Source organism: Leptidea sinapis, chromosome 1 (genome assembly GCF_905404315.1).
Source record: "Leptidea sinapis chromosome 1, ilLepSina1.1, whole genome shotgun sequence".
NCBI classification, from domain to species: Eukaryota; Metazoa; Arthropoda; class Insecta; order Lepidoptera; family Pieridae; genus Leptidea; species Leptidea sinapis.
This window is the reverse complement of record NC_066265.1, coordinates 4126334-4144174: the sequence shown is the minus strand read 5'-3', so window position 1 is coordinate 4144174 and position 17841 is coordinate 4126334. Positions and strand designations below refer to the sequence as shown.

The 17841-nt window shown below is 34.9% G+C and overlaps 1 protein-coding gene across 1 annotated transcript in view; it reads left to right on the top strand.

The window, feature by feature from the left end:
- Window positions 1-300: 300 nt before the first annotated feature.
- LOC126968604 (disintegrin and metalloproteinase domain-containing protein 10) overlaps window positions 301-17841 on the top strand; it is a 153297-nt gene continuing 135756 nt past the window's right edge. The window contains exon 1 of the mRNA XM_050813635.1: window positions 301-784. Within this exon, the coding sequence (XP_050669592.1) occupies window positions 724-784 (61 nt within the window). The 5' untranslated portion in view covers window positions 301-723. The remainder of the gene's footprint in view (window positions 785-17841) is intronic.

Here is a 17841-nt window from a genome sequence, read left to right as displayed (position 1 = left end):
ACTTTTAGGTCGGCAATATTCTTATATATTCGGCAAGGGACGTAGATTCATTGTAGCTATCTTTCTCGGCTCGAAAACTTCAAAGTGTAAGATATACTTTTCCAATCTTAGTAATGAACCTTAAATTTTTCATTACGTCTTTTCATAGAATTTTAAATCAGTACTCAAAAGTCAATTAACAATAATTACTAAATATTTGTAAGACTGATCCATGGCATGGCTTTATAAATTATGGATTGTATAGTCTGTGGTGGTTTTTGACATTGACATAAAACCAATATGTCAGTCTTGAACGATGGCGATCGCGAAGTGTTCGTGTACATCCATTTGTTAGGAATTTAGATTTATTAATGTTAGGATCTAAGTGAAATTACTAATATTAAGTTAAAATGACACATAAACGTATAATTAAAGTTGTTATTTGTTTATAGCGTTGTTGAAGTTATGTTTTATAGTGAAATCGTTTGTAGGCGAAGTCCAACATTGTTGTTATTAGTTTCAACAAAGCGGGCCCTAGATTGTACTAATATTTTATATTGTGTCCTGTGGGTGGCATCGTGATCTCAGTTTATTTAATGCGAAAATTATTAAGTGTAATGTAAATAAAAAATATTGCTAGCTCGCGCATGCGTTATTATCGAAAACAGACAAAGGTTTTGTGTGATTTGAAAATCAGCTGTGTGCAATGTCTTAGTGGTACCAAAAGTGTGTTTGTAAGCGACAATGTTTAGTGAAATTGGATATACAATATTTTTACTGCTTGCTCTGCCATACATCGAAAGTGGTAAGTTGATTTCATAAATTTTCATTAACTCTTTTTTATTTATAAAAACACGAAAGATATTTCAAAACTTGTACCGTAAATAAATCCTAGAACTGTAATGAATTATGAACGCTTTTTAGAACAGTCTCATTCTCTTAACAAAGGCAAAAGCATCAGGTAAACTGTTTGTAGTTCCCAAAATGCATTTTTTTATGGCAATACAAAATTTAAAAAAAGTTTTATCATGTACTAGACCAACTATCTATTGGTTTAAACATTATTTATATATATATATATACTACTTAAAAGTTTTACCTAAAGAAACATGAAAATATTAAAAGAAAACAATAACTAGATATATTATGTTGGAAGTAACGAAATAATATACATTATGTGCACACTATACAATTTTGTTTATAGATCACTTTAATTAATTAGGTATGACTAGATTGTGTTATATATATTATTAATTAGGTATGTATCTTAGTTAAAATCAACTACTTAATAAAAAAAAAAATTAATGGTAAATAGTTATATGATCAGTAATTATTTTAATCATTATTTTGTCATTATATGAAACTGGCTTATAAACGCTCAATGAAAATTATTGAAGGGATGTATTATTATGTTTTCATTGAAATATGCTAGTTGACATGACAAGCAACGCACTGAGTAATCGGTTGAAGTATTCTGAGAACTTCTATACTTTACTTTGGAGCCCCTTCTGACTCTTTAAATCTTACTTGTATTGAAATATTTTAAATGTTTAATTTTTCTATTAATATAATATAGAGGTGTCCGTAACTTTGAAAGTTATCTAAGCAACTAACTTCTAACCAAATAACAAACCATAGATATACACTAAACACTATGTTGTATTTTATTTTCCTATTTTAAGTTATACACAACTTAAATGATTTTTAACTTAAAGTTTAACAAGTAAAATAATTATAGGTGAAAAAATGTGGCACAGTTAATACGTAATTCCTCTATCCAGATACAGAATGGAATTATTTTCCATGCTTAAAGTTGTTAATGGGTATGTAGTCCAAATGATTTGGCAACACCAAACCTGTTTAGCAACTGAATCATTCGGTCACTCCCACTCATTGTTGTGTTTAGAATTTGTTACAATTGATTTAAGTACTTAGTTCAAGTTAGTTGGTTGTCAAATAAATAATATAATATGTGAATTTTTTGCATATTATATTATAAGTATTTTAAAAATTCTAAAAAGAAACTTGTCAATGTATATACTTATCTATATATTATAATTAAACTAAATTTGTAAATGTTTTATGATATGATAAAATTTAATGTTATTTGTGTATACTTTTATTGTGTATTATATAGGTCATTGTACCAGGTATATTCACCCTGGTACATTTTATGGATGAGGAGGCCAAATGAACAAACATATTGTGTCAACCATGGTATGTGATCACCAAAAGTAACGAAATATGTATATAAATTGACTTATCCTCAATGTGACTGTTCTTAAAAGGGAATATGTTTTAAATAAAAAAAATCCTTGGCCACATCCTCATTAAAACCTCTTTTGAATAGAATGATCCATATATTATATATATTATAGATAAAGTCAGAGATTGCACTCAGTGAAATTTGTGTTTTATAACTTGCAAATGTCTTACATTTATATTAAAAATAATATTTACATTGAGATAGCCCTTATCAGACCCGACTATATCTTCACTAAACAAGAATCCAAATTATTCTTGGCTGCAGTAAGGCTTATTTCAATTTTATTTTTTATTTAACATTGATATGAAAGTACCTAGTGTTATTATGTCTCTTGTAAGACTTGTCTGTAAGTGTGACAGAGAGTACACAAACACTCCATGTACAATATTGTAATAAATTTTTTGAAATGAATGTGTGATCTCCAATACTATTTCTAAAACTATAATTCTATGCATCCATTATGCAAGCAATTTGCTTGGAATGACCATCCCAGTGCAGTGTTTCCAGGAAGGTACCCAATCTTGAAAAGAAAAAGTTTATACAGTTTACTGAAAGACCCTCAACACACCTGTGATTCTTATGGGTTTGCAGATGAATGTGGTTGGCGGTGATTATGTTACACCAGGTGACCCATATGCGCGTTTATCCCCCCTTTTTGATATAACAATAATAGTAATGGAATTGCCATATACACCAACAATACAGGGTTCTCTTGTAGACCAGTGGGTGAAGTAACTTGTTCTTATATTGAGATTTCTCTCAATTTTATCGCCAGAAGACTCAAATGTGCATCCCTGAATCCTGCATTTCGAAATCGGGAGTGTTTTGGTTGTGTTGTGTTGCCAATTCTGCGGACATCAGGGAGGCAAAACCGTTCATTGAAATTGAGGGTCAGTATAGAGAGGCAATACTTCAAGCCAGCACATATTCTAGAGTTATTAAAGAATGGCTCAGCCATATAATATATAATTGCGGCTCAGTGCATCAATCCATTTGGCCGGGTGCAATTCAGAATTTCTCGAGTTGCCGGATAACCGGTACTCTGTGAATGGCTGGATCCTTTGACGATCAGGTGACCTGTACGCTCATCTGTCTTCCTCTGTATAAAATTACTTTTTTCATAAACAAACATTAAATAGTAACAAATCATTAATTATAGTAAGTCTTAGTCCGCGTATGGTATCGCGTAATAACCGCACGCTATGACCGCCGAAATCCCACGTTTTATTGTTAAGGGTCAGTAATTTATTCATGTCGCGATTCGGATGCTTTGTTCCAAATAGAGGTGTCCATTTAATATTATCATTTATCACTGAATTGTTGTTTAACTTTAATATCTCTTCGGTTGGTCTTCTCAAATACAATAGACTATATAGTTTAAGCTACAACAAAGCTTACTCTTAAGGAGTGAGCGGTATTACCACTGTCGCGGTCTCGTTCGCACTCTGGTGTGCTTTTGGCTAGTATAATAAAAAGTACTTACTTATTTACTTTTTAAATAAGATATGTTTCATTGTGTGTCTTCTACCGCATTTATCACGGGGAGTGTTCCAAAGAGCTGCTTAACCTGATTCCTGACGCCGAATTCCACCTTCGCACGAGACGCCACAAGTTAGGATATCATCCCCACCATCTGGATGTGTGGCGGTTCACCACAATGTGCTTTTCAAGGAGCTTTCTTCCACGTACTACAAAGCTGTGGAATGAGCTTCCTTGTGCGGTGTTTCCGGGACGATACTACATGGGTTGGTTGTGATTCCTCTGGTGTTGCAAGAAAATGTGGGCGCCGATCACTTAACACCAATTGACCCGTACGCTCGTTTGTCCTCCTATTCCACAAAAAAAAGATGTACCTGAGGCGTGTTTGTGCCTATACCCCTTGCTTACGTATTTAACACATAAAGTAAGTTCAAAGAGTTGTTATTAATTCGAATACTAAAATAAATGAGCAACAACATGCAAAATAAACCGAGTAAATATTATTTGTAGACTGTCCCTTTTATAAGTGTTTTTCTGCTGCTAATCTAAATTACTCTGTAATAGTATAATCATGACTCGTCGGAATTGTAGACTTATTCAAGCTTTCGTATAATTTTAATCAAGTATCAATATGATTTAATAGAATTAATAGTTAAGAATAATGAACGGAATAATACAATTACCGGGCGACTGTACTTGATATGCTCATTGCGTAGATCCGTCAATTGTATCCCGTCGGTTGCGTTGCCGAGGCGAGACATAAAGATAAGGCCTGTCACAGACGGCACAATCTTTCAATTCGACGGTAGTAAAATAGCAGTAACATTGCTTGGAGCGATCCAAGTCCCAAAGATAATTAAGAAAGATAATAATTAGAACCAGATACACACTGATACAATTTACGTAAAAGTTTTCCAAATTAAGTTTATTTATTATTACAAATGTATTTAAATCTTCAATGATTACTACTCCACGGAGCTTGAACACGAAATATCTATGTGCTGGTACCAAAGCTGTTAAAATCTATTAAAGTAAGTAGGTATATGCCGTTTGTTAGAAAATAATCCATCATTGTACTTTTTCTATGGAAGAGAAGGACAAATAATATACCGGTTAGCTGATGGTAACAGCTGACTTACTTAAACTGAAATGCTTGCACGCGCTATTTCTAAAAGGAACCCATTTAGTTTCGCCCTGGAAATACCACCCAAGGAAGTAACTGATTGATATTAATACTAATATCTACTATAAACAAAACTGTTTATGCTGCTATGTGCGTCCTAAAATGATCTTCTTTAGTCAGTAATTCAACACACTTGCTCGTAAAGTGAGCCTTACTATATACATCATTCTTAGGTCCACAAAGAAAACTATAACGAACATGTGTATAATAGAATTATCCCTACAAAGTTAAGTTAGTACCTAACTGCAAATTATATGAAAGTAAACAGAGCATTTTCAATTTAAACGGGTAATACAGTTTTTTTTTTGTAACAACATAGTATTTATGCCGCTAAAAATACATTTACGACGAAAAAAAAGTTATTATTATCAAATTATTTAAAAGTCACAATAATTTTTTATATTAAAAATATATGCATTTTATCACTAAAATTATAAATTTTAAGTAGGCTGTATGGCTATATGTAATTCATCAACTTATATTCAGCGCTGCGACTATTGTAATCAATCTGATCGCGATTTAAGAATAGCGATGATAAATTGTATCGTATAACGGCACCTTAACATGATTTTGCAATTGGCATGACACCCGGCGAACTCGCTTGAACAATAGCAGTTTGCATTTATTTATTCTAAGTAGATTTTCGTTAGTTATTATAAAATATAATATTTTTCCCAATATTAATTAGTCTGGCGTGAATTATTGCTTTTTTGCCCTATTTTTATAGCTTAACTAAAAACTAGTTAATGTAAAAAGAGTATTTTAAAGTACTCTACATTACAAAGTACACGATCTACGTGAGATAAAGAACAATACTGTATTTTAGAGCACAGCTGGCAACCCTACTCTCAAATAAGCTAAATCATTGTGAGCTCATGAAAGTGGTCTTTTCCTCAAATTAGTACGCGGGATATTATGTATTTGCACACGTAGTGGCGTGGCGTGACCTCGGCTTCGTCAGGCGCATGGTTCAACGAACGGTCGCAGTCTGTATTCGTCACGGACACTCGCGCGCAGGCAGCACTCTGGCAACGATGTGTCACACATCAACCGTGTCTGAAACTGAGGAGGCAAAATGCTGTCCTATAAGCTTATCGTATTATAATGTTAATTTATGAAACTAACTTTAATGATCGGTAAACGGATTTAAATCGAATGTATGCACGCCCCGCTATATATACACATCCAGAGATTTCCGACCATGGCATAGATAAAAAAAGGCAAAATAACAGCTTTCAAGTGTAAGGGTGTTTTTTATGAAAATAAAAGTCGAGACGAGCAGTTGATGGTAATTGATACGGCCTGCCCATTACAATGCAGTGCCGCTCAGGATCCTTAAAATACCCAAAAATTCTGAGCGACATTACAATTGCGCTCGTCACCATGAGACATAATATTTCAAGTCTCATTTGCCCAGTAATTTCACTAGCAACGGCGCCCTTTGGACCGAAACACAGTAATGCTTACAGATTACTGCTTCACGGCAGAAATAGGCGCCGTTGTGGTACCTATAATCTAGCCGGCATCCTGTGCAAAGGAGCCTCCCACTGCTGACTACGTGTTACAGGATTTTTTATGTGTCCACCGCCGCCCACATTTTAAGCAAGGTGTGTGCGCTCTTTTTTTTTTGAAGGTACCCATGTCGTGTCGTCCCGGAAATACACCACAAAGAAGCTCATTGAACAGCTTGGTTGTATGTGGATGAGAGTTCCTTGAAAACCACACTGTGGCGGAAGGCCACACATCCATATGACAACCTGTATAGCCTATATAGTGGATAGCGATCCTACCTACTAAGCTAGAGGTCCCGGGTTCGAATCCCGGTAGGTGCAAGCATTTATATGATGAATCTAGATGTTTGTTTCCGAGTTATGGATGTTTAAATGTATTTATGTATGTTTATATGAATATATTATGTATGTTTAAGTAAGTATATTGTAATAAATATATCATTGTCTAGTAACCCATAACACAGGCTATATATGCTTAACTTGGGGCAAGATATATTGTGTTAAAAGTGTGTCAATATTAAAAAAAATATATATGGCAGTGATGATATTCTAATATCTCTAGAATGAGATCCATGACCAAGTGTTGTTCATGAACAGTAATCTAGTCAGAGACTTGTTGTCTCTTGAAACAAGTATTACGACTGAACAGAGTCTCGTACTCGCAGATACAGCAAAACGTGATTACTGAAAGTCTCTTGCTGTCCCCTTATATGGAACCCAAATAGTCCCAGTAGAATAGTCTAGGAGATCGGTAGAACTGAGTGAGTTATGTGCGGACGACAATGGCTTAATTGACGACCCATATAGCCCAGTGGTTAGTGACCCTGTCCACTGAGCTAGAGGTTCCGGATTTGAAACCCCGGTAGTAACAAACAATTACTTATTTGATGTACAAGCCGTTCCCGCCCGCTTTGCTGGGCGAATTTTAAAAGGAAATAAATTAAACAATAAAAAATAAGTAGCCATAAACGACCTAGGATAAATTTCGCATCGAATGGTGGTAGTTTCATGTCGATACGATCAGTGTTTAGGCGTGAAAGAAACAAAGACTATTTTCATTATATATATATATATATATAGAAGAAGATATGGATGTTTGTTCCCGAGTCATGGATTTTTATGTGCCTTTTGATGAGTTTAAGTAAGCATGCTCTTATTGATGTATTGCACCCATATTACAAAAAAAAATATTGAAGTAGGCGTTACTTTGCGGAAATCCATAATTATACAAATGATTTGAGTTTTCGTTAGTGTTAATTCGAGTCGATTAACACGAGTCTAGTGCCAGATTTTGGCGAGACAACATGCCCTGAGGATGCCTCGTGTAGAGGCGAAACACGTGTTCCAATTCCGCCAATATTTGTTTTTAAAACAATTCGACACGTGTTTCGCCTCTACACGAGGCATCCTCAGGACGTGTTGTCTCGCCGAAATCAGCTCTGATTTTGGCGAGACAACACGTCCCGAGGAGAACACTAAAGAAAATCTGAAATCATTTGTATATTCTAATTATGACCTAATGACGCCAATGGGCCCCCCACTCAGCATGGTTGTGGTTTCGAAAGAGTCCACAACACTGGTCTTCCGTGGAAACCCAGAGAGCTACTCTAACTAACGCGCAGTCCTATCACACGACGGTTTAGAAACTATTAATAATTCTCTATGAGCACAGAGCACAAAAAATAGTGAAACTAGGATCTAAAATTAAAAAAAAAGCAATTAATTTATTTTTTCAGGTACAATACAATTAAAGTTGAATTGCCACAAATCACAATCTAATTTTTTTTAAATATATTAAATTGATTTTTGGACATTAATGAGATATTCCTTGTATTTTAATTTAAATAGCCCTAAACTAACTTAAGTACATAATATGTATTACATTATCTATGTACATATCTAATATATAAAATTCTCATGTCGCGGTGTTTGTAGTTAAACTCCTTCGAAACGGCTTGACCGATTCTCATGAAATTTTGAGTGCATATTGGGTAGGTCTGAGAATCGGTCATCTATTTTTCATCCCCCTAAATGTTAAGGGTGGTCCACGGCAATTTTTTTTTTAATTTTTTTGACATTTCTTTTTTAAATTTTTTTGATTATGAGTCAGCATTAAAAATACATACAACTTCAAATTTTCACCCATCTACGATCAACAGTTACTTTTGTATCGCGATTTTAATATCGGCAATACAACGTTTGCTGGGTCAGCTAGAAATTTAATAAAAGCGTAGACGGGCCGTGTCTGTATATATAAATAATTAATGCTTGTACTTATGTAAACAAACGTATTTTTTACAAATATTCGTTTATTTGTTTGTGCTTGCTAATCTCACAAACTGCTTATCCGATTTGAATGCGGGTTGTATTGTGGCAAGCTCCTCGTAACATATACGGCCTTACAAATAAAATTGGCATTAAGTTATAACTAAGCATAAACCAAGAATATGTAAAATGTTTACAAATAGACATTTTGCTTACGAATGGTTTGTTCGGACGAATAACGTTTCCCGCATTTATTTGCGAAGCAGCTTGTCTGTCATTCGGAAAACTTCAGAATTATCATTGTATTGACAGTGTTGTCAACGATATTGTAAACATTTTGCATTTTCTTTGTTTATCATCAGTTATAATTTTATTCCAAGTTTATTTGTAAGGCCGTTAGTGTTTATTTGAGTTCCATTGGTTCACAAAAGTTAGGGGACGAATAAACTATGTATTTTTATAGTAAATTAGGTAATGTATATATATATATATATATATATATATATATATATATATATATATATATATATATATATATATATATATATATATAGACTACTTATTAAACTTTAGTTAGGATTAGTCTGTGTCATTCAGATTTTTACGAAATTATGGTCCTTGGCCAAAAATCGCTAGACGCACTAGAAGATTTTGTGTTTAATATTAATAACTAGCTGACCCGACAGAAGTTCTGTGCATAATAAATATGTGATTTCTTTTATGAATTTGTCAATAATATTTCATAACATCAAGTAAATTTTATTTCGTAAAATATGGTCCCTGTTGTTATAATGAAATTGTTTCGCAGAAGAACAGTCAAACCGTGCGCCAATAAATTATTTCATAGAAAATATGTCCATACAAAACAAATATTGATAATAAAAATAATTATGGGTCCTGAATCGAAATATAAACTATTCGTGATAATAGTATCACATGAGTGTTTTAATACCTAATTATCAACAGTTGCATACAAGACTTTATCTACACCCACAATATGAATCCTCTAAAAGATTCTGGAACAGTTAGCTTACTGCTAACATTAAAACACCAGTACTAGTAGTAACCTAATATCATTCATTACTGATTATATACAAATAAACTAAGTATTAATGAAACAATTATTTATTTTAGAAGTAATTTACATTTTGTATAGTGCAATAATTAAAATTCACTCGAATATAATGTTCGTTTGCAGCGTTTAAAATGAATCGCTCATTTTTTGTAACCAAAAAAATATCGAAGAAAAATAGCGGGGATTCGAATAACCTACTTTTTTTTGGCAGTGTGGAACGAGCGTAAACGAAAATGTTCTTTTTTTGAAATTCATACAGATACCACGCATCGAGCAATAAGAATGTGGATCGAAAAAAAAAAACATAGGAGTGTTGTTATGAAATTCAGTACAACATTACAACACTCGTTTGGATGATGTAATGGTTATTAGAACATTGGGTGTTTTAATGTTGGAAGGGATTTAAAGCATGGGTGTAGATAAAACAACTAACCTAGTGTGTCAAGTAAAAATCTTGGTTCCATTACCCACGCTGTCTATGGCTCGGTCAATCGCCTGCGCGCGCGCGAATGTTCCAAAGAGCTTACCTGATTTAATTCGTCAAATTCCAAAAACACACTATGCAACACTTCACAGGCTTATATTCTTAGAACAGTTTTGCAATCAGTATTCCATTTTTGAAGTGTGTCATGACGTCATGACTTTCCCCTTGCACCCCTCGTGCTCGTCCTGTAGCGTCAGTACGGTTTTCAGTTTCATTACCGTTGGGTAGGTATGTATCGCGATGCTTTCGTGCTATCACTGCTTTGTTTTTAAAGTTTTACCTAATTGTTACGTTTTGACTTTTGCCGTTAATAGTTCTGTAGTTTCTGTTGTTTTCAGTCGCTTTAGTAGTACTGTCAGAAAAATAAATACTTTTTTTACTTAACCCCAGATTCTTTCATTGATTTTACAACATTATGATGATAATAATCAGCATCACATTACAACACCTTTACATTAATCTCTAATACTGAAAAAAATAATCGTAGTTTAATTATTAATAACTACATAATACCCCGCGACGTCGTTCGCGTCCGTATTTTTACACCTTGGGTTACATTACTGGACTTCTAGTAGGGTCGGGTATCCCTAACTTTTTGAAAATGAAATATAGCCTATAACACTCGGGGATAATGTAGCTTCCCAATAGTGAAAGAATTATTCCAATGGGTTCAGTAGTTGCGGAGCCTATTCACTGCAAACAAACAAACAAACAATCAAATCTTTCCTCTTTATAATATTAGTATAGATAATATCCTAGTGATGCTTGTTTTGCACACCGTAACTAAGCGACGATGTGATGTCATCGACGTCAGGTCCAAAGATAAAGTGACCGGAAGTAATGTAATATTCTCGGTTCTCCTCCCTCACTGATTTAGCATTGTTAATAAATTTAATAATATTATTTTAATTATCCTAAGTAATTCATTGTTTAATATAGTTTTATTAAAGTTTATTTTACTTAATTGCTATTTAGTTTTTAATTGTTTCGACCTTTACGTAAATTATTATTATTAATAATAATAATATAATAGTAGTTACACCTGTATAAATATAATTAAATTCAATTTCAAAATATATTTAGTTCCTCTCACAATCACACGATACACTGTTTATTTATATTTAGACATCTTTTGAATTGTGAGAGACCAGTACTTGAAATAGGTAATGAATACCTGTGCTACAAGTTACCGGGCCCACATTAAATAAGTAATAGAGCAGTTTTTGAGTTTCTTGCCTATCCTTCTCAACAAAAGCAACTACATAAATCGGCGGTAGTGTAAAAAAGTGTTTTTATAAACGTAGGTATTTCATTAAAAATACTTCACAATGACTTTGTAAATACCTGATTTTGAAGGTATCACTCGATCGCAGGCGAATGCTCCTAGTGAGAGCGCACCTTTACAGCTTAACATCAGGCAACACAACGTGTGAACACGCGCCAGTTGCCGTAATCCATGAATGGTATATCAGTTGGGTGGCGACTAAGACTCGTTCCCCGTTTCGTTGTACCCACACTTAGCCTCGCCTCGCAAGTCGCAATACGACCATTTATTTACGTAGCCAAAGTTCCTAGACGCAGGAATTTGCAACATGTTTGTGTGTTGACTTTGGGAAACAATTTGGTGGATGTTTTAACTTGAGTTTAATTTTAACTTTAACATGCATACAATGTCGTTCTATAGTACATATAGACAACGTCACGTCGTATATAAAAAATATTTTTGGAGTCCGTGTCCTTCCGCCGCGATCCGCTCTTGAATCTTCACGACTCAAGCACTTCTCACCTATAACCATATACAGTATGTATTACAAACCTATCTTGGATGCCACCGATTCCGAAAATTACAATAATCGTAACTAGAATTAGACTAATTAATTAGATTGTATAAAAATACGCAATTATTTTAATACTTTTTAGTCCGCATTATATCTATTGTTTGTGAATAGTGTTTTTGATGTCGGTTGTTTTTTTGGTAAAAATTTTTATTTTTATGATTTTTAGTGAATTTGGAGTACACTAACTAACACTTTGTCTAAATATGTGTAGATGTACTTAATTTTCCAATGCAGCAATGAACGTAAGTGCTTTGCAATTTCATTACAGACCGTTAGAATTGTCTGCTGCCACAGATCGCACCCTTACTGTATGTCGTTAAGGAGTCCCATCATCATATTCGACTACGATAATTAAGTTAGTTAGATCTTCGTGGTTGTCCACTGTTTTGGTCATTTAACACGACAGCAAGTAAAACACAGTCATAATAGAAACACATAATCAGCAAGAAACCCGCCATGCGCGTGCGACACAACCGCTACGCTCGATAGTTCTTCTCTGACTGCCTGCTCGGCGCTCGCCGCTCGCAACTGATCGTTACCGCACTCGCACCGCATGCCGATTACATCCGAGCAAGGATGAGTACTTAAACATCTTACTCGCTCGTGGCTTGACGTTCTCGACTACATAGTGCAATCATTAATTCACTATTAGACCCGACCATAAACTATAACTGGTGTTTACGTCCCAATTACCAAGCATCTGTTCAATAAAGGTTTTTTAGGCAGATGAAACGGCCGCATATTTCATACTGGAATGCCGAAGTGTGGCCACATCGTCTAGATAGACTGTGACAGCTGTGAATAAGTCGAAAAAATAGCGGCGAACTGTTAGCCTCTATTTTTAGTAACGGGCGCACACTAAAACAAAGTGGCTAACGTATCGCTGATATAAGACGTATCTTGTCATGCACACTAAAGTAATAAATCTGGCCTGTTGTCACACGCTGCTTAACAACAAAAGGCTCTATCTAGACGTATAAATTATATAAGGATATTTTTTTATGATATTAAGGGACGAGACAAGCAGGACGTTCAGCTGCTGGTAATTGATACGCCCTGCCCATTACAATGCAGTGCCGCTCAGGATTCTTAAAAAACCCAAAAATTCTGAGCGGCACTATAGTTGCGCTCGTCACCTTGAGACATAAGATGTTAAGTCTCATTTGCCCAGTAATTTCACTAGCTACGGCGCCCTTCAGACCGAAATGCAGTAATGTTTACACATTACTGCTTCACGACAGAAATAGGCGCCGTTGTGGTACCCACAATCTAGCCGGCTTCCTGTGCAAAGGAGCCTCCCACTGGTAAAAAATCTGTTATGTTTCTTATCACGCATTTGCCTCAATTGTGTGAAAAGGATTGTCCTAAATCTAGTATATTAAAGTTGGCGCTAGAAAAATTAAAACATAGTTTTATATCAAAGTTAATAGCAAGCCCATAGCGTGTTCCCTAAGTATTTATAACCTTAATTGAAGTTATTCTCAATGTAAGCGCAAGGCCTAGTTACATTAGTATTTTTATTACGCCCTACAAATGTTTGTACTTAATTACTTGAGCGGGTCGAGGTTCGCGGTTTGTGTCTTAGTAACTTGTGAAATTCGTGAAGGCTGTAGTCTTAAATCGGCTGGAGCCTTGGACGGCGAACACGCTCAGCCAAGCGTGACTCGCTCACGCAGCTAACACCGATCTTTGTTATCGAATACGTTGCTTTGTGACTCATGCGCTATTATTTATTACCGAGAAACCGATTGCGTTCGTAAGACTATTAAACGTTCTTTGACTTTTATTTACGTCGGATGAGAGATTTTCTATTTCGCTAAGTAAAATTAAATACTGCGCATTAAGAAAATATGAGCTGGGGTCTTTTACAGGTTTAAAGAGTTCTAAAACAATATACGGGCGAGACAATTGTCAGTGGGATAAGGACAACTGTCAAATAAGGACTAAAGTCAGAAATAGAGCTGCTTACTGAGGTAGAGGTCATGGGTTCGAATCCCGGTAGTTGCATTCATTTATATTATGATGAATATGATTGTTTGTTTCCGAGTCATGGGTGTTTATTTGTATTTATGTATGTTTAAGTAAGCATATCGTATTAAATATATCGTTTTCTTGCACCCATATAGCACCTATGTCTAGTTTGAGGCAAGATAATTTGTGTAAGACTGTGTCAATATTATATAAAAAATATGGGTTTTGGTCTCGGCGGATCATTTTTCCTCCAAAAATTAACCAATCCTCAATTGGAAGGACTATTTCTGTGTCGAACGGTTTTCATTTTTGCGCTAATTGTTTTCGGATTTGTATGCTATATGCCTACGCCTATATTATGACTAAGCCGGTTTAAGCACTTTTTGAAGTACTCTGTCATTTACAAAAATATTAAAACAAACATAACAGAGAGACACTATTAAGAATGATGACATTGATCGTATTTAAAAATAATTTTGATCTAGGGTTAAAAACCAAGGAAAATAAACCGAGTATGTTTGTATGGAAAAATAGCCACAAAGTTTCCTCTTAAACAGTTCTTTGCCTCCGTAGACTTATTTGGATATAAAATAGTCTCAGCGCTTTAAAATGTAGCAATTTCAAAAAGTAAAATAAGCGAGAATCTAGAGCAAAACATTAAAAGACTCATGAATTGTGAGAATGTTTTAAATAATAAATGTAACATTGCTCAGTGTTATAAACTTACGCGGAATACGAGGTGATAAAACCATAATTAACGTATTTCAAACGTTAAAAGAAAAGCTTTAAGAACTAGGCGACTAATTACCAAGTTAGACGAGCCAATTTAGCTCGAACCGTAATGGACGATGGCAAAACGCCACGAGAAGGCTTCAGTTCTCGTGTATTTGTATTATAAAATGTGAAATGCATTGAATGGACTGAGATAGGACGCCAGACGTCACAGGCTTATGGTAATGCTGTTGACTCACCAGGGGTGACGATTTTGGATGCTGCCAAGATTTGAGATCGTATTCAGAATATATGTTCGACATGAAATGATAAGACTTGTGCATGCAATATATTACTAGCTATACCTTGATTATCACGACATTAGATTTAAGTAAAAGTACTCAATCGCACTTTTTAATATAATAGGGGACAATCGGGCAAGAGGCGCACGGGATGGGGAGTTGGTTGAGGCAACCGCTCAGAGACAATCGCAACACCACGGGCTTTCTTGGAGGTCCCTAAGTTGTATCACTTCGGGAAAATAGCAGCTGGTAATTGATTCCACAAAGTGGCTGTGCCAGGCAAGAAATTTCTTACAAAACGCTCTGTTGTGAAATGCCAGACGTCAAAATGATACGGGTGGTTTTTAGCTTTATGTTGACGTAATGTCCGGTGGTGGACTCTGGCCGCTGATATCAACCCTAAAAGCTCCTCTCAGCACTCCCCGTGGTAAATCCGGTAGAAGATGCAGAGAGAACCGACATCTCTACGCAACGCCAAAGAAGCCGATCGGAGATGACTTGATCGTCGATGATTCGAGCTGCTCTTCGTTGTATGCGTTCAAATGGTAGAAGCTGGTACTGGGGAGCGCTCGCCCATAGGGTGAGAACATATTCACATGGAACATGGAGTACATGAGGCCGAATTTGCGCCTTATTTAGTTGTAGGCGGTGGCTTATAGTAAAGTCACTCGATATATCGACTCCAAACATGCCGATACAGACTGTGGCATTTAGAGAAGTGATCTCGAATCGAGGGGATACGACAAAGGGAGTCTTTTTAGCAGTGAACGCACACACATGTGTCTTCTTAGGGTCGAATTGAATTACTTCACTAAATGTTTCGTTATCCAGGTACAAACACTTTGTCGAACCAAGGTTCTGATAATAACGAAAATTATTTAAAAAAAATTTAGGTTTATTACATATAATAATAATAATATTGACACACTTTTTACACAAATTATCTTGCCCCAAGTTAAGCATCTATAGCCTGTGTTATGGGTTACAAGACAATGATATATTTAATACAATATACTTACTTAAACATACATAAATACATTTAAACATCCATAACTCGGAAACAAACATCCATATTCATCGTATAAATGCTTGCACCTACCGAGATTCGAACCCGGGACCTCTAGCTTAGTAGGTAGGATCATACAACATACATATAATATGAATGATATAGCAGAGATCTAAGAGTTCTATGAGTAGCAAGGTCTCTTTCTGTTATTTGTAACTTTACTTCAAGTTGATGTGAACTCAAGAGTTTTAAATATTGAAATATTTAAATTATAATAATTGTGCAATAATTTCCATACAGTAGTTTTATTTTAATTTTTTGTTTTAATCTCTAGTATCAGTATTATTCAAATAAGTTTTTCTGTATTTCTGTATTCTGTATGATGCATATGTATGTTTGTTACCGAGTCATGTTAATATGTATTTATATAATATTATATTATGTTTAAGTAAGTATATTGTATTAAATATATCGTTGTCTTGCAACCCATAACACAGGCTATGCCTAATTTGGGGCAAGATAATTTTTTTGTAAAAGTGTGTCAATATATTATCTATATATATAAAAGAGAATGTATGTTTGTATGTTCCCTAATAACTCGAAAACTATTCGACAGATCTCAATGAAGATCTTTGAAGCGCATGGAAAGTTTACATATATAATTTATATGGCAACAATGTTTGCCAGGTCAGCTAGTATTGTATATTAATATATGTATGTGAGTACTTATTAACAAAGGCTGTATTATTATTGGAAAAAGGTTCTTTTTCGTACTTAATTCTTGATTCCTCCAGATAGTGAACGGGCATCAAGTAAACAGAGTAAAAACTAAAATATCGGATCCTTTTAGGCTATGTTTTTTTTTAATGAAGGGAAGGACGAACTGAAGGGACGTCTGATGGTATGTCATTACCGCGACCAATACTCCCTTGTAATTCCAGGGCAATAACAAGAACGTGGCTGACCTTATGTAAACTGTCGCATACACGTACATATCAATTTGAAAACCGAAAATTAGGGACACAGGCCGGGACCGTGGTGTGAGTCAACGATTTTACCCATAGCCTTACAAAAATCGTCACCTTTTTGCTCATAATAGTGATTTTCATTATTATAACACTAGAAATAAGGGATTGCTTGTAACTAATTCTAGTAGGCTTCATTAGATACATAGTAGCTTTAAGGGTAAATGTATACACTTCTATAATAAAGTCCCAGCCACTGTTCAGGCATTATCTATAAATAAATTTAAATGTTTTATAAAAAAATGGCTCTGTCGTAAATCCTATTACTCCATTGCTGAATATCTAAATGATCGGACAGCCTGGGACTAGATTGTGATTATTTTATAGCGATAGTTATTACTGTACAATATTGTATATTTTTATTGAAAAGAGCGCAAAAAAAGAATGCTGGGAGAGTTTCTTGCGCCGCTTCTTCTCTCTTAGAGCGCCATTTGTTTCCGAAGCGGTAGTAGTATCTAGCAGTTATTAGAAATGACATCAAAAAGAATTCTAAAGGAATCAATATTGAGAAAATAAATGCCTTTTATGCCTTTTAAATACTAGCGTATAGACGAAGCATGCGAGAGAGACACATGAACAACTCTAACGGAAATACAGCAAGATAGAAAAGGAAAGCGAATCTTGTAATCTGATTGGAAAATCCGTAACCGACTTTGGTTGACATAACGTAAAAAGTCCGCCACGCTTGGCATTAGCTCCTTAGCATTTTGAATATTAAACCAGTATCGGACTGTCAGGTCGCCTAT